This window comes from Parasteatoda tepidariorum, chromosome 9 (genome assembly GCF_043381705.1).
Source record: "Parasteatoda tepidariorum isolate YZ-2023 chromosome 9, CAS_Ptep_4.0, whole genome shotgun sequence".
In the NCBI taxonomy this organism is placed as follows: domain Eukaryota; kingdom Metazoa; phylum Arthropoda; class Arachnida; order Araneae; family Theridiidae; genus Parasteatoda; species Parasteatoda tepidariorum.
This window is the reverse complement of record NC_092212.1, coordinates 76626051-76652387: the sequence shown is the minus strand read 5'-3', so window position 1 is coordinate 76652387 and position 26337 is coordinate 76626051. Positions and strand designations below refer to the sequence as shown.

The 26337-nt window shown below is 31.4% G+C and overlaps 1 protein-coding gene across 2 annotated transcripts in view; it reads left to right on the top strand.

Annotated features, from left to right (window-relative positions):
- Positions 1 to 26337, top strand: part of LOC107450463 (tyrosine-protein kinase transmembrane receptor Ror) — a 259720-nt gene that overhangs the window by 53220 nt on the left and 180163 nt on the right. For both annotated transcript variants that reach the window (XM_071185114.1, XM_043047877.2), the window contains exon 2: positions 25200 to 25305. In XM_071185114.1, coding sequence (XP_071041215.1) covers positions 25200 to 25305 — 106 coding nt within the window. The remainder of the gene's footprint in view (positions 1 to 25199; positions 25306 to 26337) is intronic.

Genomic DNA, 26337 nt, shown 5'->3' with positions numbered 1-26337 from the left:
AAACACGACAGACATTAATTAAAAGTAGATACTATGGTTTTGTCTTGTTTTCCCTTTGTATGCAGGGCACAGAATTTCCACTCGCCAACTCGCCATTGGCGATCGAATATTTAAGCTCAAAGTTTGACTAAGTTTTAAGCTGTAGCTGCGAAAAACAAACACGAGGTGTTACAAGACCGAGAACATTTCTGATATTTTTCTTACTTTAACCCTTTGACGCTGATGGGGTAGCGGTATTCCTTTTTTATATTATGTTTTTGCCGCTCTAATTACGAGCAAAAATATATTTTGGTACTTTTTCAATTATAAAGGAAAAAAAGTCTAATAGTTAATTGATTATCGGAACTCTATTTCTATTAAAATATAAAATACGAAGAAAAAAAAATAGAATTTTTTTTTTTCATTCCCATTCAAAAAATTTTCCATAATTTATTTTACAAATTAAAGAAATTTCAACACTGAAAAACTGTTTCTCTTATAGATGGTGTTTTCGACACTAGGAAGCGCTGCAAGCTGTATGCCACTTATACTTCCGGGTTACTGTTTCCGGTGTATTTTAAAGCCATTTAGCTCACAACGTGATCATTGTGTTAAGATTCTTGCGAACGTGGTATTTGAATACTTATTACTAAACTTAATGTTGCTCCTCGAACAATATGCTAACACTAACATAAGATGGAACACAGCTTGCAACGCGAACAAACAGAAATAAACAAAGGAAAGGGGCCAAATCAAAACTGCCAAATAAGCGAGTTATTCAAAATCTAGCAACCATGTCACCTTTTTTAACAATATATCTCTAAATAACTAAAACAAATTATCACTTCAAACTCACCAGAATTACAAAATAACATTAATATCTTATGAAATACGGCGGATTTGAGCTCAGAAATTATCGAATTTATTTCTTTTATTGAAAATAAAATTATCCATTAGAAAATATCGCCTCGCAGAATTACATGTAGTAAGCAGCTACAAACTTTCTAACCGGAACTAGAGCAGGCATACAGCTCGAGATTGTTATTGTTTACATTTCTACTGAAAGCACCATCCATATCTAAGCAACTGCAAATAGGTGCAAATTTGAAAAATTATTGTTTGGAAGTGAGTCGCGTTTGGAAGATTTAACCTTTAATTCAGAAAGTGGCATCGATGTTTTAAGCTGTATTTCATAAACATAAGTTATTAAAATGCTAAATATAATATTATTTGTGTGCTTATTTTGGTCTAAATTAATGCAAAATAATTAGAAAAGTATGGAAATAAAATTTATAAAAATCTTTCGTCAAAGGCTTAATAACATGTGGATGAACTACTGAAACTTTTTGACAACCTCACGTTAACTTTGTATTGATATTAGTTTGAAATAAGCAAACTTCAATTTCTTCGTCTTTACGTTTTTAATGCTTTTTGTCAATATTAAGCTCTTTTTAAAATTGTTCATAATTTTTGTGAAAATAATATAAAATAGAACTTAAGTTTGGTTTGTACCTTCATAAATGAAATTATATGTCCTGCTTACCAACTGCATTTCTCGTTAGATAAGATTTCTTATGCAAACACTGGGGATTCCGTCTGATTAAAATAATTGAAGGTTGGCTAAGCAGGATTATTTTCAGGCAGCTAAAACTGTTTTTCAAAGGCTCAGTCGTTGCAAAAAATGTCGCTTTTTAACGAATAGTATGCTTTTTTAATTACTGCTGTAACAGTTTTTCAAGACTGCTTGGTCAAGTCTGGCAAACTTCGCTTATTCTGAAAATAATGAACAGTTTCATAACTGCTGCAACAGTTTTTCGCTACTGCTTGGTCAAGTTTGGCAATCTTCGCTTATTCTGAAAATAATGCACAGTTTCATAACTGCTGCAACAGTTTTTCGCTACTGCTTGGTCAAGTTTGGCAAACTTCGCTTATTCTGAAAATATTGCACAATTTCATAACTGCTGCAACAGTTTTTCATGACTGCTAGGTCAAGTCTGGCAAACTTCGCTTATTCTGAAAATAATGCACAATTTCATAACTGCTGCAACAGTTTTTCGCTACTGCTTGGTCAAGTCTGGCAAACTTCGCTTATTCTGAAAATAATGCACAGTTTCATAACTGCTGCAACAGTTTTTCGTGACTGCTTGGTCAAGTCTGACAAACTTCGCTTATTCTGAAAATAATGAACAGTTTCATAACTGCTGCAACAGTTTTTCATGACTGCTAGGTCAAGTTTGGCAAACTTCGCTTATTCTGGAAATAATGCACAGTTTCATAACTGCTGCAACAGTTTTTCATGACTGCTAGATTAAGTTTGGCAAATTTCGCTTATTCTGAAAATAGTGCAAAGCATCATTATGAAGATAAGCCATAGTTTTGTGAAAATGAAAAGCAAAAATTTAGAAATGAAATGCAAAAATTTAGAGAATTATTAGAATCCAATTTTTTTAAAAATTAAATTCCGAAAAAGTAATTTTTATTTTTTTTGAGCTACTATAGTTTTAAAAAGAGCACATTTGACTGCCTATTAAAACTTATTTTAAGTCATTAACATGATTTTTATGACTTATATTGTGTACGCTGGACATCATAGTATCTCTTTTTTTTTCTCATCAAATTTTAGCTCTAAAGAAAATTAAATCCTAAACGTTCTTCGTTGTATTTTGCAAAAGTTTTTGCTTTTAAACAGGGTTCGTTGATTTAAATCAGCTTGATTTAAATCACGATTTAAATCATGATTTAAATCAAATGATTTTTTTAAAAAAATCATTGATTTAAATCAAATGATTTTTTTATCTATATGTATTGATTTTAAAAGTTTAAAAACAATGTTTTAAATTTTTGATACTTTTATTGTTTTCTTTTCTTAGCATTAAAATTTAATTTAAATAAATTGCTGCATTAATTCATTTTAGTTAACGATATTACTTTCTTGGTGTGTGTTAAATTCCAACACATTTGTAATTACATTTTTAAAAATGTTTNGTTCTTCGTTGTATTTTGCAAAAGTTTTTGCTTTTAAATAATATCAGTGTTTATCTGAAAGTCCTGTAAAAGAAATTCAGAGTCCTGCGTTTAATTTTAGATAAGTTATAGAAAGCAAAAAGAAAAAAAAAGAAGTCTAAGCGCAAGCATTATAATATAGTTTCAATAGAATAAACACATTTTCTTTTTTATACCAAAAAACACAATAAATGTTAAACAATAACGCAAGACAAGCAACAAAATTTATTCAGCGTGTCTTATTATTTTATTTTTTCCTGCTTTATGTTTCAAAGAGTTCTCAACAGCGGGCGATAAAACGATTTGCTTTGTATGTAAACAAAAATCTTGAGCCAACGCATTGACAAGCGCTTCCATATGACGATAATGCATTGGCACTTTACTTTGACCTTCAGCGCCAAACTCGCCAACGATTATGGCGGATTTTTCTTCGAAAATTGATGGACTTGCTTTCGTTTTTCAGCAGGAAGATAAAAACTTCCTGACAAATTTGATGGTTTTCAGTTACTCTTTGTTTATAATGTTTACCTTTCTTGCTGCTTTCGGTTCTTTTGAAAGAATTTTTTTTTCCTTTCTAATCTTGAGTGAAAAAAGACAAAGAACGAAAGTGTAATTGTTCTTAAATTTCTTTTCTATTGTGTTTACTTTTTTTTAGGAGTTTTTAGATTTCTTAGTGAGTTAAAAAAATCACCTCTGAATTCTGTTAAAGTAAAATAATCGTCGCAATGGAATTTAAAATTTATAAATTAAATATGAAATGAATGTTTTTTCCTTATAAATTTCTTTGCATGATAAAAATTTCCATTCTTGTTTCCGATTAATTTTTGAACGAAATATAAATAGAATAATAAATCTTGTGCAGATTGATACTAGTTCTGATAATCAGAACAAAGTTTTAAAAAATTTATGACTAGCATTTGAACAGAATTATTTGGAATTTAACATATTAGGCATGGTGGCTCAGGGGATAGAGCTATCGTCTCCTAATGAGGAGACCCGAGTTCGAATCCCAGCTATGGCTGATTGATACGTATTCCGCATCCGGCTTGCACCGAACATAGTGCTGACGTGAAATATCCTCAGTGATAGACGGATCATGGGTTAGAGCCCTTTTGCTGTCAGTCTAACGGTGGGAGGTTTTCGTGGTCTTCCTCTCCATGTAACGCAAATGTGGGTTAATTCCATCAAAAAGTTCTCNGACCACAGTGCTGACGTGAAATATCCTCAGTGATAGACGGATCATGGGTTAGAGCCCTTTTGCTGTCAGACTAACGGTGGGATGTTTTCGTGATCTTCCTCTCCACGTAACGCAAATGTGGGTTAATTCCATCAAAAAGTTCTCCACGAAGGCGAATTTCTCCTACTACTTGATCCAGGAGTTCTCTTGTCTTCTGGATTGGGTTCAAAATTACAAGACTGTGGAGTTGAACATTAGTAGTCGTAAACCCAAAAATTGAGTCAGCTGTTCGACGACTGTTATAAATAAATATAAATATAGGTAATTTTAAAAATTAAAATTTTTTTTAAACTTAAGCGGATTATCCAAGTTAATGAATCCCATTAGTTACATAATCTGTAGAATAACTGATTTTGCATTTTAACGTTCGCATGAACTTTACAATTATCAAAAGAATTTTGTTTCTTTATGTAGCTAAACTCGGAATAAAATAAAAGATAACAAATACTCTTTTAGTTTTCATTAAGTTAAATATTCTTTTTTATGATTAAAAAAAAACTGATCTTAGTTAATGAGTCAAATTTTTTTTCCTATCCGATATTTCTTTACAAATATAATTCTTTTCTTAACTACTCCGTTTTTCAAACCATCCTCGTAATGATACCAAACAACAAACTTAACAATAGAGTCTTTTAAAACTTGCGAATGTCAGAACGAACTATCGGAAAAATACGATAACATTTAGCGATTTAGCAATATTGGTCTCTTACAGAAGTGTATTGTAAAAATGGCGAATGACATTGCTTGTATAGAAAAATACATCTTTATTGTTCTCGATAGTAAATGTTTTGTAAATACTTAATCGATATTTATTGAGCCCGCTGGTAATGACTGAGCATTCTTCTGGTGTTTATTAATGATCGTTCTTTTTTCTCATGGATATTGTTTGAGGTAACTTAATTGAATTTTATTAACTCATTAATTACATTTTTTTTGGAATTTGTTTATTTTGTTAGCTTTTATACTTGACTTTTTAAAGTGAAGTGATTAATGTGTTAAATTTTAACAATGCTTCATATGAATTTCATTTTTCTGTATTAGCTTTTTTTTTAAAAATTTATATCATTTCCGATAAGTTTTCCCGATTTTGATAAAACGATAGCAGTTATTTTTATAAAAGTAATGCTTAGTTTAGTAAAGGGACTATGTGAGACTAATGATGCTCCACCTGGTGGAAGTCTGCGGAGTTAGCGTTTCAGTCTAGAAAACGGTACGAGATATGGAGAAAAAGAGTACAGTTGAAGGTAAGGGAAAAAAATAACTAATTTCAAGATACTTTTATTTACGATTTCCAGACATTTATAGATATCATGTGACCAGACTTACTTAGATATCATGTGATAACTGGTTGTTTTTTCTTTCTAAAACCTGCGTATGAACTGCGTATGCAGTTTAATTTAATCAAAGTTTTGCTCCTGAAGTCGAAATTTGCCGTGCATTAGAGTTCCATTGCATTTTCAGATAATTTCGAAACTATATGTATATAGAGACATCTTTTTGTCTCAATATTAATCTTAGGAATTACATTGCCTTCTAAACTGTTTTAAAAACTGGAAAGACACGGATCTCTTATTGCCTTGAAACTTAACATAGTAATTCCATTGCCTTCTGAACTGTTTTGAAAACTACAGGGAGACGAACATCTATACTATATCTTATTGCCCCATTGCTCGACATAAGAGTACCATTGCTTAATCTATGTTCAAAAACTGCATATCCATGCAATTTTTGAACACATCCGAACACAACGGATATCTTATTGCCTCAATACTTAACAAATGAGTTCCATAACCTTCTGAATTGTTTTCAAAACTACAAGGATACGTATATCTTATTGGTTCAATTCTCAACAAATGAGTTTCACAGCTTTCTAAACTCTTCAAAACTGCAAGGATACGGATATCATATTACCTCAATACTTAGTTAGTGAGTTCAATTGCTTTCTGAACTACTCAAAACTACAAGGATACGGATATCTTATTGCTTCTATGCTTAACAGGGGTGTCTTTTCAATTGTTTTTAAAACTATATTCCGCAATATTTACCATGGAAGTTTGTTTGTTTTTTGAACAGTTTCCAAAACTACAAGAATACGGCTATGTTATAACCTTGTTATTCGATTAGGCTGGGATAAAACGAAAAATAGGTCATCATAGTGTTCGTATTTTAATATAATCTCTTTCAATTTTTTATATGTTTTAAGTTTTTTTTAAATGCGTCACTACTGTGTCACATCATCGGCAATCTATCCAAACCACATTGATCTAAACATCATGTTTTTTTCAACTTTAACGTAGATGTTGAATAGTTGTGTGAGAAAAAAAAAGTTCTTCAAACTTCAGTAACAAGATCTGACATTTTTTTATGACATCGCAGTGGTTTGAAGGGGAAAAAAAACTTTTACTTCAACTTACAAGCAAAAACCAATGAGAGGGAAAGCACAACTGACAGCAGATTTACAGAAGAGTGTCAAGAGGTCGGGTAGATGCCAAGGATTGATAAGATGGTAGACGTTTAACAAGGAGCAGGGTTCCCCATGGATTCTCCATGGCCCGGGGGTTAATCCTTTTTGGGGTGAGAAAGGAAAAGGTCGCAGTCTTGAAATCTCCCAGATTTTCGTGGAACTAGGTCTCTCATTTCTTTCGTGTATGCCATAGAAAGTTAAGAAATCGTCTTATTTGATTTCATAAGTTTATATCGGTTAAAATTTACAAAGCTTTCTAAAGAAAAAAAAAGCTTTCTGTGTAATTTTATCTCTTGTCTAGCCTTTTAATGGTTTTTCAAAGCTCTAACTATAAGGGGAAAAAGAAAAAAGCAGTTTAAATGTCCTAAAGTCGTTGCACAGCTATAATTTTAATCTACCTATACGTCATAAACTACCTATATGTCATATACCTATATCTATCGCCCTAATTATTCGGGTTTTAAAATTGAATTTGAGAAATTTTTAAACTTTTTAAAAAAATAGCATATTTTGGCGAATAATTTTTTTAAAATCTAAATGAATGTCTTTAAATCAATAAATAATCCACAAATTTTGAAAATTTTGTGAGCTAAATGAAGCAAGCGCACGAGAAGCTTTCGAATAAAAAAATTAAAAAAATCACAAACGCTTTTTGTCTTTTCAAAACTGTGGTTTTTCCTGCATACATTTTGCACCATTTTCAAAATTAGCATGGAGGGTGGTGGCTGAAGATAAGCCAAACCTAACCTAACAGTCTTGAACAACTGTTATCAACTCACAACTGTTATGTGAATAAGCATATTATTCGTGATGGCAGAGCCTTCAGAAAACGGCCTTTGGAAAATGTCAAATTATTGCGGAGGAAATTTACTGTACTTCTTACAACTATTGTTATTTTACGTTGGAAAAAAAATCTTATACATTCAAAAGAAAAATTGCAATAAAGAACGTATTCGTTTTTTAATATTTTTTTCATTTTCTTTTTTTAAATCTTAAACTCGAAGGAAAGAAACTAAATAAGACAGGAAATCACGTACGAACGTGAGGAATTCATTTATTCTTCTATAAGACATTCCTCTTGCGGTGCTTAACATGTTCATCATATATTGTTTTTTTAACGCGTCGAAAAAGTTTGAAAAGTTTATTTTTTCCCGAATTTTCACTCTCTTGAGAATATATAAGAAAACTGAACAATCGAACCGAAATAAAAGCGAATGGTTGGAGAAGGGGGGAACGTTCTTTGGGTTCCTATTGATTTTCCTCTCTTTGGAGAATTTGCTCTTAGACGAAAAAAAAAAAATCTAGTGTAAGAAGCAACAATTGTTTCTCTTGCTCAAGTGTTTTCGCAAATCCTTTCCGTAAGATCTTGTTATTTTACTTTCCCGTTTGGCAACAGGGCGCACATCTCTTGTCGTAGAATGTTCTGATGCAACTAAAGCCGAAAAGTTCTTTTCTTACTTTTTTTCTTATTCGATCATCTGCGAAGAGCAGACGATATATTCTTGTTAGAAATCCTTTGAACCGCGTTTTCTGAAGTTAAAGTTGTTGTTTTTTTCCATTGTATTGTTATACATCGTTTTCTCTCTTTTTTTTATGGAATTATTTGTTTCAACTGATGTCTTACTAAAGAGTGGAGTTGAAAAGTTTAATTTAATTTTTTTCATGCACATAGAACATTTTTTTAAAAAAAATTAGTGTAAAAACTCTGCTAATTTTTATGGTTTCCTTTTTTTAGAGTATTTTTATTCGTTTGATATAATATTTCGTATGCCATTTTCAGAAAAGGTCATTAATTCATCATAAAAGGTCATTAAAGGTTGCCATTTTCAACACTAAATGGCATTACATCATTTTAAGGAAAATATTAATGGCAAAATTCAGGATGTAATTTTGGGAAATTAATTCCTGTAATGATCTTAAAAAAGTAAAATTTGAGACACAACAGATTGACCTGTCAGTAGAAAATTTGACAGATAACAGAAGACAAGGGAACTCTAGTATCAAGTATTGGCAGAAATTTGCCTTCGTGGAGGACTTTTTGATGGAACTAACACGCATTTGCGTTACATGGAGAGGAAGACCACAGGAACCTCCCACGATTTCACTGACTGCCCGGGGACTCTAACCCATGATCCATCTACCACTGAGTATATTTTCAGTCAGTACTGTGGTCGATGCAAGCCGGAAAAGGCATTCGTATCGACCAGCCATCATTGGGATTCGAACCCGGTTCACCTCATTGGAAGGCGAATGCTCAATCCCCTGAATTATTGTGACTCCTCTTCGCATATTAAAATAAAATTGAAAAATAAAAAATGAAGGTAAAGGTTGAAAGAAGAACCAATATCTAATTATATGATATCCAGGTTAATTGATTTAATTGTTATAATTAACTAATTAAAATAATAAAAAACAACCACTTTAAAATCGGTTATTGTTTATTCAGATGAAAGAAATTCAAATTATCGAGGTTAATTTGAGCTTCATTCCTCTCTTTCTAAAAATCATATTGAATTAAACTTCGATTTACATTTTTTTGCTTCAAATAATGGAATAAAATTGAAAAATAAGAAGTGAAGGTAAAGGTTGAAGGAAGTACCAATATCTAATTATATGATATACAGGCCAATTAATTTAATTGTTATAATTAACTAATTAAAGTAATAAAGAAAGAATCCACTATAAAATTGGTTATGGCTTATGCGGATGAAAGAAATTCAAATTATCGCGATTAATTTGAGCTTCATTCTTCTCTTTCTAAAAATCATATTGAATTAAACTTCGATGTACATACATTTTTTTGTTTCAAATAATGGAATAAAATTGAAAAATAAAAAGTGAAGGTAAAGGTTGAAGGAAGCACCAATATCTAATTATATGACATCTAGGCCAATTGATTTAATTGTTATAATTAACTAATTAAAATAATAAAAAAAACAACTTTAAAATCGGTTGTGGTTTATTCGGATGAAAGAAATTCAAATTATTGCGGTTAATTTTAGCTTAATTCCTCTCTTTCTAAAAATCATATTGAATTAAACTTCGATTTACATTTTTTTGTTTCAAATAATGGAATAAAATTGAAAAATAAAAAAGTTGAAGGAAATGGTTGGAAGAAGTACCAATATCCAATTACACGACTACATCTGGATATCCATGCCAATTGACTTTATTGTCATAATTTATCGAACTTCAAGAGAAAACTCGATACCTAGTCACGCAATTGGCTGTTGGCCAACCGGAAAAAGAGCCTTGATTAGCTTCCAATCTATTCGCGTGGCTCAGGCTAATTCTTGTCAAACTGATTTGAATTAAGAGAACTTATTTTTAGAGAATACAAGTTTTATTGCTCAGAGAGTCCCTTTGAATTTATTCGGACGTTTTTACAAAAACTAGGAGCTGTCGTTAGCGAGTAATTATTTGTTAAATAGAATGGAGGTTAATTTCTGCCTGGTTCATTCTTTTGTTCGGAGATAATTATGCTTTGTTTGACCGCCCGATATAAATTTCAAATGTTTTTTTCTTCTTCCTGTCTAAGTGGTAACTTGAATTAATTGCACAATGACATTTTTTTTTTCGGTTTAAAGAGATCAGGAACTCCCATTAATGGACGATAATAAAAATTATTTCATTTGCAAACTATTCTTTATATATAGACCAATGGCTTCTAACCTTTTTTGATTCGCGGTGACACCTTTTTGATTTACACTGAAGGCCTAAGTCTAGAGGGAAAAAAAAGGTTACGGAAAAGGAAGGTTTCTAGCTTTCTAGAAATGAAGGGTAACGAAAAAAGAAAGGGTAACTGGCATAATACTCAACTGCATAAATTTACTACTAATAACTACAAATTAGCTACTGATTTGCTACTAATTAATTACTAATATAAATTTACAGCTCAATAAATTTTTTTAAGAAAGTCTATTTTGAACAGTTTATTATATTTGAATTATTTATGTTGTCAGTAGAATTATTAAATTTATTCATTTATTTTGTAAACTGATTTTTTAATATCTGTTAGTCTGGTTCTTAGTCTAATTCTTGAAACTAACGGATGAAAAAGTAACCGAAAAAAAAAGCTTACATGATAAAAGAGTATAGGGTAAAGTGTCCAAATGATAGCTTAAATTTCCTACATAATGATTTTTATGTTTGGAGGTCAGAACCACCTATCGCATCTCTCTTTTGTTACCTTATTCTAGTTGCCCTTTTGTGTTACCTTCCTCTAGTTGCCCTTTTGTGCTACCTTTCTCTAGTCATCCTTTTTTGTTACCCTTTTCTATTTGCCCTTTTTGTTACCCTTTTTCTAGTTGCCCTTTTGTGTTACCTTCCTCTAGTTGCCCTTTTTATTACCATTTTTTAGTTACCATTCTTAGTTAAATTTTTCTAGTTACCCTTTTTTGTTACCTTTTTCTATTTTCCCTTTTTGTTACCTTTTACTAGTTACCCTTTATCACCTACCTTTTTTACCGTTGCCCATTTCCCCGTCATTTCTAAGAATCAATATTTGTAGAATTTTTGTGTGTATATTTTCTAAATTACTGACCATACTTCTCATTTATTATTATTATGATGATCAATAACTGTTCATACTCCGTATGGTATGGTAGGGGTTCATTAGTTATAATAGGGTTTGGGTTGAAACAGAAACCAATCGATGATAAAAAAAGAAACTATACCTAGTAAAAAGCATTGCATCAGAGAAGATTTTCCAGCACTATCTCCCCCCCACACACCCCGGTCAAAATAAATTCTCTGATGGTCAATCGTTTTCTTACAGTAAGCAAAACAGTAACTTTTTCCGTTAATAGCTCTAATGAGGCTTTTTTACAAAGGAAAATAAAAACAAAAAAAGAATAAAGCCACAGTTTAAGAAAGTTATAATTCCCAATTGACAAGAGAACGGGAAAAACTTTAATATTTTAAAACTTATTAAAAATTTTAAAATTTTGGCGAAATTTTTCACCTATATAAAATTTATTAAAATCACTGAATGTTTCTTAATTTGTGAAAATTTTTATGAGTCTGTATCATGCAACCGGCAAGACATGACGTTGCAGTCATGAATGACTGTTGCAAACCTACAACAGTTTGTTTACAGACAAACAAACTTACAACGGCAAACTTACAACTTACATGAATGACTGTTGCAAACTTACAATTATTAGGACCCTTAATCAATTCCGAAATTGCTCTAAATATAAATAATTACACTTGTGACGTAATAAAAATATTGTCATACAATAATAATGATATACAAAGCAATACTTTTTCACTTATTTTAAAAACTGTATCAAGTTGAAATACTTTATCTTTTTCGTTTATGCTTTTATCTTATCAAAAGGTTAAGTCCCCCGGAAAGACTATTGTTAATTAATTTCATTCATACATTATACATAATAATACTATTATATATTACATAATTATTGCAAATTTATAACACTTTGAAAAATAGCAAATTTATCTCAAAAAGAAGAAAAAAAATTCCTTGATGCGAAATAAATTTGTAATCGATCTCCCGAATCTCTGTCTTCGTGCAATACCTCATAAAACAAATCATCGCTCATTATTTATAAACAGGAAACCAACTATCGGTTACTATTTTATTTCATTCAAAATTTTTAATTTATGTTATTGTTAATATCATTGCATATGAAGCCTGAGTTGCCAAATTGAAATTTTATTGTAAATTTTACTTAAAGTAGTCTAAAGAAATGGTTAAGCCAATAGACTACTGTTAGATTTCTCAAATTTTATCCTGTTTATAAGTTTTTAATCCACGAACAATGAATATGCATGTAGACATCTTTTGAGCAACTGCTGACAGGTGTGCAAATAATACAATTTGTGGCAGCAGAGCTGGCAACAACTTCTGCCAACACTTCACGCTACGTGAGAAATGCCAAAACTGCACTTCAAATTCGAACAATCTGAAATCTGATCTTCACCCTCCCTAAAACCTGTGAGTGGATCGACTACCCTCACACTTGTTCTTTTCCCCATTCCATCCACCCCCAAGGGAAGGAGGGTGGAAATAACACTTTTCCATTCTGACGCTCCTTTGGAATAGAGGGGGTGCACCTGACGACGATGGAAGTTCAGTGGCGTATGGGGTCATGGGAGTCTTTCCTGAATTAATTGGAAGGGGAACTTATATCGATCATGTGTCGAGAAAGGTAAGGTGAAAGGGAAGCCCCTAAAGTCCCCGGATGTCATCGTCTTTTTTCTTTTTGAATGTAATTTGGTGGAGAAGTCTGAGATGGTGCTTCGGAGATGAATAGAAGCTTAATCCGCAATTTGGAATGACGACAGCACATGTAATCCCATGGTAGAAGATTAGTGGTGACCAGGGAATATATGTATAAATACGTATCTGTATCTCTATATATACTTATTCTGAATGAATTAAATTGCTTATTCCTCTGCTCATCTTGCTCTATGTTTTGTGGTAGGCGGAAAAGGAGAGCCGAAAAAGCACCTCATTAGTTATATGAATTTAACAACCGATTCAATTCGGGACTTTGAGCCAGAATTTAATGTCGTTAAATGTGAAATCGGATAAAATTAAATATTTTTTTTTAAAGTTAGATTTATTTTTTGCGCATATGCTGCAAGCATATAGAACTCATAAAATATGTTTAAAATATTGAGAAAACATGGAAAATAATAAAGATTAATGATAAGAGAAGAAGAAAAAATATTAAAATAAAATAAAAATAAATTTTTTTAAAAAACTCTTAGGAAAATTTGCCATAGCGAAGCCTATGGTAATCTATGGCAACTTATGGCTATCATAGAAATTTGTATGGAAAGATACCATACGCCTATGGTTACCATAGAGATTTGTATGGCACAACCCCATAAGTCTATAGATAGTACCATAAAAATTTGTATGGCAAGATACCATACTCCTATGGTTACCGTAGAGATTTGTACGGCAAGATATCATATACCAATGGTAACCATAGAGACCTGCATGGCATTTATATGGAACGTCACAATTCTCCTATGGCAACCATAGAAATTTGTATGGCAGTATAGCATAGGCCAATGGTAACCATAAAGATTTGTACGGCAGTATACGATTTTTAAATAAATTTTTTTTAAAAGAATTTTTCAAAAAATTATTATTTTTATTTTATTTTAATAATTTTTATTCTTCTCTTTTCATTAATCTTTATTATTTTCCATGTTTTCTCTATAAAAATTTATGTTTTAGTAAAAATGTATTTTCCGATAATCTTGTCAGATTTCTTGAGACTGTTTTTATACTTAAATACCAAAATATATTTCTACTTGAATTTAGAAAAAGAATATATAAAGGGGGGATATATGTATACGGCAAAGATATATGTTGACATTTGATATGTTATGTAACGTAAACATGTTGGTAGCGCCGTTTGAATCACAAGAGTTGAGATGTTACACCAGATTAAATTTAGCAAGTCACGGTTACCATCAAGCTCAACCTTTAAAAAGCAGCTTTGATGAACAGCCTTATTCTTTATTTCTTTTAAAGAAAAGCACTCGGAGAATTTTATTGCCTATTTAATCATAAGTTTCAGAAAGGTACGATGAAAATTAATCTAATTCACAAAAGGAAGGAAGGGAAAAAAATTCTTTTTAGAATTTATGTGCATTCTGTTCTGCAAGGAAGGTATCAGCAGCGACGGTTGCCAAATTTCGTAAAGAGGAAAAAAATAAAAACATCTTGAGGTTTGGGAATGACAGCCAAATTGTAAAAATCTTCTTGTGAAGAAAAGAAGAAGGTTTTTAAAGGAGGAAAGAAATGTTTTTCTCACGAACTCAGGAACAAGAAGAATGCGTTGGAACTTTTTGTGCTATCCCATTCGATAACATCTAAGATCATATTTCAACGTCAAAACTTTTCGGATGTTTCCAGCTACTGGTTTTTGGCTGTGTATCTGTCATACTTATCTTCAGGTTTTTTTTTTACCCTCTTGGTTTTATTTGAAACAATTTACTACATGCGTTCTGCTTTATCTGAAAGAATGTTTCAAATGTTGTCATCGGTCTAATGACTGTGAATTAATCTCGCACAGAAGCTAGTCTTCGAGAAGTCAAGATTCAGAGAGAGAGAGGCCTGAAAAGAGTGTCTTTTTTGATCACTTCATTTGCTTAAGGAAAGTTTACCACTTATAAAACGCTCTGTTTTGAGGTATCCAGTATATTGTATATTTTTGCCTCCATCTTGTACTGATGTTTTGGTTAATGTATACTCAACCAGTGAAATCATTATTTGTGACCTAATAAACAATTGTAGCTGCATATATACTGAATATATATTTTTGCATCTTTCAGATTTTTTTCAGCTACTGGTTTTTTGGCTGTATATCTGTCATACTTCTCTTCAGGTTTTTTTTCTCATGGTTTCACTTGAAACAATTTACCGCATGCGTTCTGTTTTATCTGAAGGAATGTTCCAAAGATTGTCATCAGTCTAATGACTATGAATTAATCTCGCGCAGAAGCTTGTCTTTGAGAAGTCAAAATACAGAGAAAGTTTGCTTGGTTAGATGGCTAGTAATATTAAAAATGCCCTTTTAATCATTTAATTTGCTTAAGGAAAGTCTACCATTTATAAAAGGCTCTATTTTGAAGGATGAAGGACCTATGGAATCAAATATTGAATAACATTTTCATGTATTTTAGGTTCCATCTGGTATTGATATTTTGGTTAATGTATACTCAACCAAGGAAACAATTTATGACCTGAAAACAATTGTAGTTACGTACATTTATTTTATTCTGAATATACTTTTGCATTTTTTGGATGTTTCCAACAATTGGTATTTTGTCAGTGCATCTGTCATACTTCAGGTTTTTCGTGGTTTTATAATTTACTACGTGCGTCCAGCTTTATCAGAAGGAATGTTTCAGAATGTTGCCATTAATCTATTGCCTGTGTATGCGATTTGTTACGTACTTCTAGCCTATATCCATTAATCAAACACATTTCTCTTCTGATTTATTTATTAGGCGTCTTTATGATTCAAATAAAGTATAGTTATAATTATGTTAACTGTGTTAATTACTATGTACGATTAAAACAAAAATTTAGAGCTGCACATGTGTTAACATGGACTGTTCGTATTTAACTTCTCATTTCTGCACAACTTATTGTTCAGTTTATTCCAGCTTCCGCGTTGCCAACGAGAGAAAAGAAATTACAAAGATTTTTCGCATTAGTGTTTTATATAATACAGATATACGTTCTAATTTCGATTAAAAAAAACACATTAATCAAACACATTTCTCTCCTGCGTTCTTTATTAAGCATCTTTATAATTAAATAAAGCATTGTTATAATTATGTTACCTGTACGATTAAAACAAAAAATAGAACTGCGCATGCGTTAATATGAACTGTTCGTATTTAACTTCTCATTTCTGCCCTACTTATTGTTCTATTTGTTCCATCTTCCGTATTGCCAATGGGAGAAAAGAAATTTCAATGGTTTTTCGCATTAGTGTTCTATACAACATAGATATACGTTCTAATTTCGATTAAAAAAATTTATAAATTTGGGTCAGTGATTTTAGATGAATTCTGTTATAGATTGAAAAATAGTTAATGAGAGTTTGATTTTTAACTATTTGCTATTTTATTTTAAGATTAAAACAATTTTTTTTTCAAAAAGAAAAACTTCTTATTTTATCTTTAACTACTAGTAATTATAAACCAAGAAAAAAATTCTAATTAAAGTCGTGCCAATAATTTAAAAAATGCTATTTATGTATTTTTCGTAAAACACCGAACCAATTTGCAAGGCTAATCCTCGAATAGATCCTGTTTACTAAATTTCTTGCTAAATTAATGCTTTGTAATAATCTCCCAATTTTCTTCTTTCAGAATTTATCTTTTATTATTCGAAAACGATGCGTAGCATAATAGGTAAAAGAAAAACTAAGCAATTCTTGTAGATTGAGTTACGGCAAAATAGATTCTTTAGTTTAACGAATATAATGAAAAAAAACTTTTTCAGTTTTTTTTCTACTGAATGTTACAAAAAATGCATTGTTCTCATTCATCTTCTTTTCGTTTTCTTAGAAAAACGAACGATGTATTAAAGCTTTTATTGATTATACGTAAGCGAAATTTATTTAATGGCATTTTTCGTTAACTCATAAAGGTTAAGATCTACGTTTATTATCGTAATTATTTTTAACTGGATAACTTTATATTTAATGATAATAATAATGTTATAATAATGATGAAAAACTTTAAATAATTGATTTAAAAACGCTTGAAAAGATGTAGTTGACGTAATAGGGCTTTGAAATATAGATTAAAATAAATTATTGTTATATATACCAATTGAGTTCATAAATTCGTTTACATGCGAGCTTTTTTATTTTATTCTTAAATGTTTGTATTATGATATAAACTAAGATTGGTATTAATAGATATGATTAAATGTCGATTTTCCGTTCGAAAGCCTAGCAATTTAATTCTTCTAGTAATAGTTTGCTCTTTTCTTCGAATATGTAATATAGGTACAGTGCGCAAAATAAAAAACGAACTTCAGTGAATAACTTTTGATCTAATAATCGGATCTTCGCGTGCTAGGATTCAATCATAATTTTTCGAGGGGGTGTCAACAAATATACTAATTAATTAGTGCAGACGATGTTTTAAGTTACGAAATCAGACTCAAATTCGTATTTTCTTTAAATAAACTAGGGTTGGGTTTTTGACATGACGCAACAAAAAACTGCCCAAAAGTGTCAAAACCTGTTACAAACCTGCAGCAAATTTCATTTTTGACATTAGAGTCATTTTATTAGATACTGAATTATACACATGACTTGCATAATATAACTCAATAATTATGATTTCTATTATATATCACATATAAAAAATGTTGCCAAAATTATTGAAACTATTAATTGGTTTTCCTTGTGGTAATCTTAATTTGTAATTGGTAATTTAAGCCATACTATAACTATTCTGTTTATATTTCAAGTAATAACTATGAGTTGTTAAATATTTTCAATGTAAATATTGAATTTAATTATTTTATGCTACAATTTAAGCAGACATTTTAGATTAAGTAATGTCTGCTTAAGTTTAGATTAATTAAGTTCGTCAATGTCTGATCTCAACATATAATTATTTTAATTGATTCTCAATACATATTTGTTGTTATTTATTATATTAAGGGGAGGAGAATTTGCCTAAACGGGCGAACAAGGCTTTGGAAGGAGTTCAGGCAGATATGGAAAATTTTTGGTCTAAAAAAATTCCTACAAAATTTTTTGTTAAAAAATGTGTCTGCTTACAAAACTTTTTCTTGCTAAAAAAAACATGTGTCAATTTGTGTATTTATTAGTTTGAATTCCTTAAATTAATATGTGGGACTTTAAATTTAATTTAATAAATTATTACTATTTCAATATATTTCGATTTCTATTACTTCGTAACACATATATTCGTTTTTTCAAGAATTGTATGAAATGAAGTAAATTTTGTTCTCATATATCCCAAAAATATTTTGAGAAAGTTATTGTACTGAAATAAAGCTAACATTTTTTGGGAAATTTTGATCCAAAAAAGAAATTTTGTTCAGCAGGAATATTAAGATCAAAAAAAAATTTAAATCTCGCGTCCAGGCAATATTTTATCTATAATCATTTGAAACGTGGTTGGATATTCATTATATTATATAGTAGTGACCGATTAAATATCTTGAATGGATATATTCGTTTACTACACAACTGCCTTCCCTGATTGATGAAAACAGCTCAGTCTTGTGAAGGTTTGGCTAAATTTCTTTCAAAACATCTCCCCTGACGTAAAACTTCATAGAAAATTTAACCATGGTGGTTCAACCTGGCAAATTACTAAATTAAGCTTTAACTTTATGAGATAGTACTAGGAAGTAGCAAGTTGCATTGATATTAGGCTTCAACTACTAAAGTAGCACATTACTAAGGTAGCAGTTCATCGCACTAATATTATGCCTCAATTCGATACATATTTAAATAGTAGCGAATTGCACTAATATTAAGCTTTAACTTGACATGTCACTACGTAATTAACAAATGACTCCGATATTATTCTTCAACTTGAAACATTACTAAGGTAGCAGCAAATTTCGCTGATATTATTATGCTTCAACTTCACACATTCCTAGGCTGGTCACAAATTGCCATCATATTGTGCTTCAACTCTGACACATTACTAGGTTAGAAGAGGATTGCTATAATATTACTATGTTTCCACCTGGCTCATTACTAGAATGGCTTCAAATTGCACTTATATTATTAAGCTTAATCTTGACACATTGCTAAAGAAGTGACGCATTGCACTGATATTATTATGCTTCATCTTGACACATTTCTAAGGAAGTGACGCATTGAACTGATATTATTATGCTTAATCTTGACACATTGCTAAGGAAGTGACGCATTGCACTAATGTTATTATGCTTAATCTTGACACATTGCTAAGGAAGTGACGAATTGCACTGATATTATTATGCTTAATCTCGACCCATTGCTAAGGAAGTGACGCATTGCACTGATATTATTATGCTTAATATTGACGCATTGCTAAGGAAGTGACGCATTGCACTGATATTATTACGCTTAATCTTGACACATTGCTAAGAAAGTGACGCATTGCACCGATATTATTATGCTTGATCTTGACACATTGCTAAGAAAGTGACGCATTGCACTGATATTATTATGCTTGATCTTGACACATTGCTACGGAAGTGACGAATTGCACTAATACTATCATGCTTAATCTTGACCCATTGCTAAGGAAGTGACGAATTGCACTGATATTATTATAGTTCATCTTGACGCATTGCTAAGAAAGTGACGAATTGCACTGATATTATTATGCTTGATCTTGACACATTGCTAAGAAAGTGACGCAGTGCACTGATATTATTATGCTTGATCTTGACACATTGCTAAGAAAGTGATGCATTGCATTGATATTATTATGCTTAATCTTGACACATTGCTAAGAAAGTGACGAATTGCACTGATATTATTATGCTTGATCTTGACACATTGCAAAGGAATAAACGAATTGCACTGATATCATGGTTCAATTTAAGATGGTAGTTAATTTAAAAATGATCACTCACTGTGGATATATTTAGAATTTCGGTCTAAAGTTACAATAAAATAAATTAGACAATCGAGTTGATTCTGAATGAAAGTTTATTTTCTCTTCATCATACAAGCAATCAGCATTCTCCCACTTGAATAGTCTTTTAACGCGCCAAACATAAAGAGATTTGTCCGTAAAAGGGAAAAAAAAACTTAATTTATGCATTCTCGTTTCTTCCTCCTTTCATTGTATTAAAAATTATTTTTGACAGGCTCATCTTTTCTGACACTGACAACAATCTCAACTCGAACTCATCTCCGACCCCCAACAATCCATTAATCTCGGAAACTCTCTCGAAAATAATTCTCCGGGGAGAAATATGTAACGATACATCGGCGCAACTACTACAACTTTGATTAAGAGGCCTTCAATTATTTACCGGTACTGTACGGTGTGCATTTATTTAAAACCCGGAGAAGATGGATGCTTTCGGGACCATTTTTATGCTTTTCAGGTCTTCTGGAGGAGATGGAAATAAAGATTTAATGGTATGTTTGCTGAAGTAGATTTAGCTTTTATGCTTTGTGCCTCCTTCATTTGTGTATTTTTCATTAGGCAAGGGGGTTTGTTTAGCTTTCGAAAAGGATTATAATTTGTGTTTGGCGTTTTAGAGAATGGCATCAGAGAGAATGTGTTTCAGTTAGTAAATTAAAAGTGTCAAAAGCTTGAAAATTGATTGCTATTTTATTTCAGTCATTGCCCTGCAGATATCTAATCTACCATTTTTTTTTTTAAAGTGCAAGTGCTTTTACGGGTTTAAATTGGGATTGTGTTGACGTTTTGCCGACTTTACTGAAGCACTTAAAACGAACGTGTTTGTGCATATATTTGACACTTTAATTAAACAGTGAAGTGTCTTTATGGCTGTATCAAAATCATTCTAACTTAGACGTGTAATACGGTTGTAATAAAATCGTCTTTTTAGCTTAGACGTGAAATAAGGTAGTCTCAAAATCATCTTTCTAACTTAGACTTGAAGTAACATAAGAATTTAATAAGATTGTACAGTTATGTTAAGGCCTGGTTTCTTAGGACAAGCTCCTTATCTTGGCGGCAGCGGTAAGTTGGCGTTTACCCTGACGCCAACAAAATACTGTTTTGTAAATTCAGCGTGAGCAGTCTGTCCAATGCAGACATTATCTCGTATTGCGCATGCGCTAATAACGTAAACAAATAATTATTTTGAATTTGTATTGATTTTGTTAACGTCGACCAGTGCCTTAGAGAACAAATAATGACTTTGTCCTAGAAAAAACACATTATAGCTGAGCTAAATGAAGAGAAAGAAGGAGCTATGTTTAATGTTAAGATCAAAATCTTGGCTGATTTCAATGCTCTGTTGGATGATGTCCGCCATTGCTTCTGTCGTTAACGTTACGTTGTAATCCAACTGCAGTTGATTCGGACGTCAATCTGAGCGTTCGATGACGTATGCTGTCTAACTCACAAATTGACCAATCAGGGGTTAGCTCTCATTTCAAGCTGACGTTTCGTAGCGCCGACCTGTCCGAAGAAACCAGGCCTTTACCTACTCATTTACCAACATTTTTTTTAAAATTGTAAATATATTTTTAAATTGTAAAAGTATTGTTTTTTTAAAATTGTGTGGTGTTATTGCGCGTTAAGGTTTAAAAAGTTTTTTTTTTTTTTTTTTAAATTTTCTGTATTTGTTTTCATGTAGTACACGAGTAACGCTGGAACTTAAGTTCAGTATTTTTGAAGGAACGATATATTTTCTAGAAACTTAAAATCTTATTAACATGTTGAATGCCACGCTGATTTTACATGACTTGCTCGTCTGGTCAAATGGTAAACAACTACAAACTAAATTTGCAAGTATTAGTCAGATTTTGCTAGTTTTTTAAAAGGTTTAGCTTGACATATGTGAAAAAAAGTGGCGGGTTACATAAGTCTACGAATTGTTTAGAAATAGAGGTGGATAAAAATCTACTCAATTGAATTTATTAAACCAAGAATCACGATTAATAAACTAACACTTGAAGATATTTATTCGCTGTCCGGAGCAAGTTTGCATCTCTGCGTATATAAATAAAACTATTTTTGTGTGTTCTATATTGCATTAATTTCTTCAAACCATTTTAGTAACGATAATAATATTAAAAAAATCTAAAATTTACTCGAATTATGTGTTTCTGATAATCTTCGCTTCGCCGGTCACCGGTGACCCCCGTGGAGCTACGAACAAACTCAGTGCCGATCACCGGTGGCCCCCTTGGCATACAACATGTTAAAAGCTCTCATTTTCTTCTTTTTTATTTTGTTCCATTTTTCGTATTTGAAATATATTTTTCTTGCCCAGAAGAATATTGAATTTCTTACTTTATGTAAGTTATGATAAAAATGAAACGTGATACAATAAACATAAACCACGGATACATTATTAAATTGTGGCGTACTCGCTTTATGCATTAATTTTTTAATTATAATATATTGTTGTCAATTTGAATTCGAGTTTTCAAGTATTGTTTTTCTTCTTCTTTTCTCTGTCGTAAAATATTTGGGAATGACATTCAACATTTTTCTACGATAGTGTTTGTTTTTCGGGAAAAATTTAAACATTTCATAAGCGTTACATGTAGACAATGTACGTAGGCAATAACGAAAATTTTTTTCTTAATTTTTTTATTTTAATTTCAAACAGAAGTCGATAAAAAAATTTCACGTTTTTTTTTTCCTTTCATAATTTAGTCGTTTTGAAAAAAGATTTAAGTTTCCTGAAATTGGTTTAAAGTTTCATATTTTGAGGTAAAAAATTTAATTTTAATTTTTTTTTTTTAAAAAAAGGTAAAAATGTCGTAACTACTAAAATGTAAAGTAGCTATACAAAATACTACGTACAAAACGTAACATTTAAAACTCCGGAAAGCATTTTTATTACATATGTATTTTCTGGAAATACTTATTTCGAAAAAACAGTATAATTCATCCTTGGAAGATAAATAAGAGACATTGCTATGTGCCTCATACGACGTCACATTCATTTCAAGCTTAATCCCTGCAGAAAGAAGCAATTCCAACTTTTCCCCTACCACCAACATTGGACACAAAGTACTTTTTCCTACTCTTTTACATGAATATAATATTTTTATATAACGTTATTATACCATTTCTTTTTCCCCTAAAATTTTAGCCCGGCACCATTTATCATGATTAGAGTCTGCAGAACATTCCACGTTTGCCAACTTTTCTGGAACATTCTAGGGAAAATTGTAATCGAAACAGTTTCTTTATAAGAAGTGAAATATTGTGGAAGAAAAAAGCCTTATTTTTTTGCTTGTTTTCTTCTTCTGGAATTCAATTTTTCCATTTTTTTCCTTCTACGACTATAAATCTAAGTGTCTCCGAAGTGGAGAAGTATTATAATAAGAAAGTATATCTTTTTCCCCTTCTCTCTTTCTAATTTTTATTTCTGGAAACTCTTCCGACAAAAGCGAACTTTTCTCTTTTATTTGTTTCCTTTCTGGAGAAGTAATTGTGTGTTTTTTTTTTCTCCCTTTCTTCTCGTTTTATTAGTTTTCGTTCTTTTTTTCGTGGTTCAACGTGTGAGGTACGCTGTCATCGGTGCAATGAAATACACTATTTCTGTGATATAGATCTTTTTTTGATTGCCTATTACGCCTACCTGTCTTGCTCGATAGCGTAACTGCCCGGTTTAGGAAGCAAAAAAATGCATTAAATGTTCTTAAAATTAGTTCTGGCATATTTTTTTCCCCAGCAGCGAAGGTTTTTATAAGCTTCTTATTAACAGAGTTCGTTCCCGAATTTACTTAATTATAATACAAATTAATTCGGTTAGGTTTATTGAATAATGTTAATCGCAGCGTATTTCTTTCGAACTAGAGTTTAGAAGTTTGGCATTAAACAAACCTTTATTATTAAATAAATAATACCAAGAAACTGGAGCGGCAAGATATTAACTGATTAAAAACTTTATTCGCTTCAGAAATGTATAAATACAACAGTTAACATGTTCCAAGAGCTCATCAAATTCCGCACATTGTTAGAATCTTGGGCATGATACGAGTAATCATCGATTGTTTGCACATTGATGAAATCTTGAATTTAATTAAGCGCTTAACTAAAACGCTTAGTTAAAAATTGCTTAATTAAAATTCACATTTTAACTATGCGTTTTTTTAATAAACAAATTGTCGTTAGGAATTACTTGGTATTTAAAACGGAGTAAAGTTTACATTTTATAAACGATATTATAATATTAAGTTTTGTTAAAAAAAAAAAGTCACCAATTTCGTTAGATCTTTCCATCTAGATAAAAATTCATAGAAAATATATACAATATTTATAATAAAATAATAAATATATATTTTATAAAAAATGAATAAAATAAAATAATTATAATATAAAAAAACACTCAATTTACAGGCCTTACATTTGAAAAAAAGCTATAATTTTAAACTATCTAATACCATCTTGGCGTAGAGAATTATTTGGAATTTAGAACTGGCAAATAACTTAAATATTTTAAAAATTATTAAACTTGTTTTAAAAATCACTAATGTGGCACGATTTTTAAAAGTAAATGAAATTTATCAAAACCAATAATGAATTCTGAATTTTAGAGAATTTTTATGAACCTAGATATTCTAGCAGTGGAGTAACTTTTTAAACAATAAAAACTTTTTAAACATTAATAACTTTTTAAATATTAAAAACTTTTTAAACATCAAAAACATTTTGAACATTAAAACATTTTGAACATTAAAAATTTTTTAAACATTAAAAAATTTTTAATCATTAAAAACATTTTGAACATTAAAAACTTCTTAAACATTATATTTGAAATCAGCATCAAGACTCTGCAGCTAACGATAGGCGTTTTGACCCAACACTCGTCCCGCAGTGGACTGATCGTTAAGACACGGTTCCCAGCAGATCACCGAAGTCAAGCATCACTGGCTACAGTCAGTGTGCGGGTGGGTGACCACTTGTTTCAGTCTGCGTAGGTACCGAGGGTGTGCGGTATTGGTCCTCGTTAAACTGTTCTACCGTAAAGTGCTCGACTTCGCGTGCAGGTCGTCGGGCTACCGAAGCGGGGGTGCCATCCCCTCTGCAGAGGATCAAAATTGAGACGGCATGTCTTCGGATCATCCTCAGGGATGTTTGCCAGACCGTTGCCAATAGCCCATTGTGCAGCTCTAGTGCGACGTAAATGAACAAATCAATGACCCAAGAGTCCGGAATAATTATTACAACAGTTTATAAAACAGTAGTTCTCTGTAAAAAAAGCATTCATTCATATAACGGTAGAGGCTTAAAATGCTTTTATTTCAGAAATTTTATGGTTTTCAACCTATTAGTTTACTATTGCTTTTATTTTAATTTTAGGTTGGATGATAGCGGGTCACTCGAGTCCAGTTCTATTCCTGTCTAACGCACGTGAAGCTGTTGATGTAGAAGGTGGAGATGATTTAGAAGATGATTTTACAGACACGTAAGTCAAATTAATATATTTAGAAAGGTACTAAGGTACTTTTTATTTTATTTTATAACCAGAGTTGAACAGCCGATCTAATTTTGGGTTTGCGGCTGTCAATATTCAACTCCGTAGCTTTGTAATTTGGAACCCAACCCAGGAGACACGGGAACTCCTGGAACAAGCATTAGAACAAACTTGCCTTCTTTGTTGACTTTTTGATGGAACTAACACTCATTTGAGAGAAAATTCACGAAAACCTCCTTTGGTTAGCTCGACGACAAGGGGGTTCCAACCCGTGATTAGTCTACCACTGAGGATATTTTACGTTAGCACTGTGATCGGGGGGAGCCGGCGTGATTCGAACCCACCACACCTCATGGGAAGGTGAACACTCCATTCCTTGAGCCACCACGACTCTTTAAACGTGTATTTTTATATCCGTCGTTGAACAGCCGACCCAGTTTTTGGGTTTACGACTACTAATGTTCAACTCCGTAGTCTTGTAATTTGGAACCTATCCAGAAGACAAGGAAACTCTTGGATCAGTTCCCCCAGAGGTAATGATTTGTTACGGGCACATAGTGGACTTTGCGATTCGACAGATTTAACATGCATCATTCACCATTTACTACCCGGAAAGTCTTCGGCCGGCGGGGATCGTACTCACGACCCTTGGACATGGGCCCAGTGCCCTACCAACCAGGCTATCCCCGCCCCTGCAAGCATGTGTTCTAAAAATTCTGTTTCTTTTCTACTAAAAATACGTCAAAACTTATTGAAATTTGCGTTTTTTTTTCAATAAAAGTACGTTGATGTTTTCTGAAAATTCGGTATTCTTCTCATTAAGAATATGTTTATGTTTTTAAAAAAAATTTTTTTTTTTTTGCAATAAAAACAAGTCTAAATTTTTGAAAATTTCGGAATTTTTTTCAATAAGTATAAACATGCCTATGTTTTCTAAAAAAAAAAAATCATAATTGTTCAATAAAAATACGCCTGTGTTCTCCAAAAATCAGGATTTTTTAATAAGAATACATTGATTCCTTC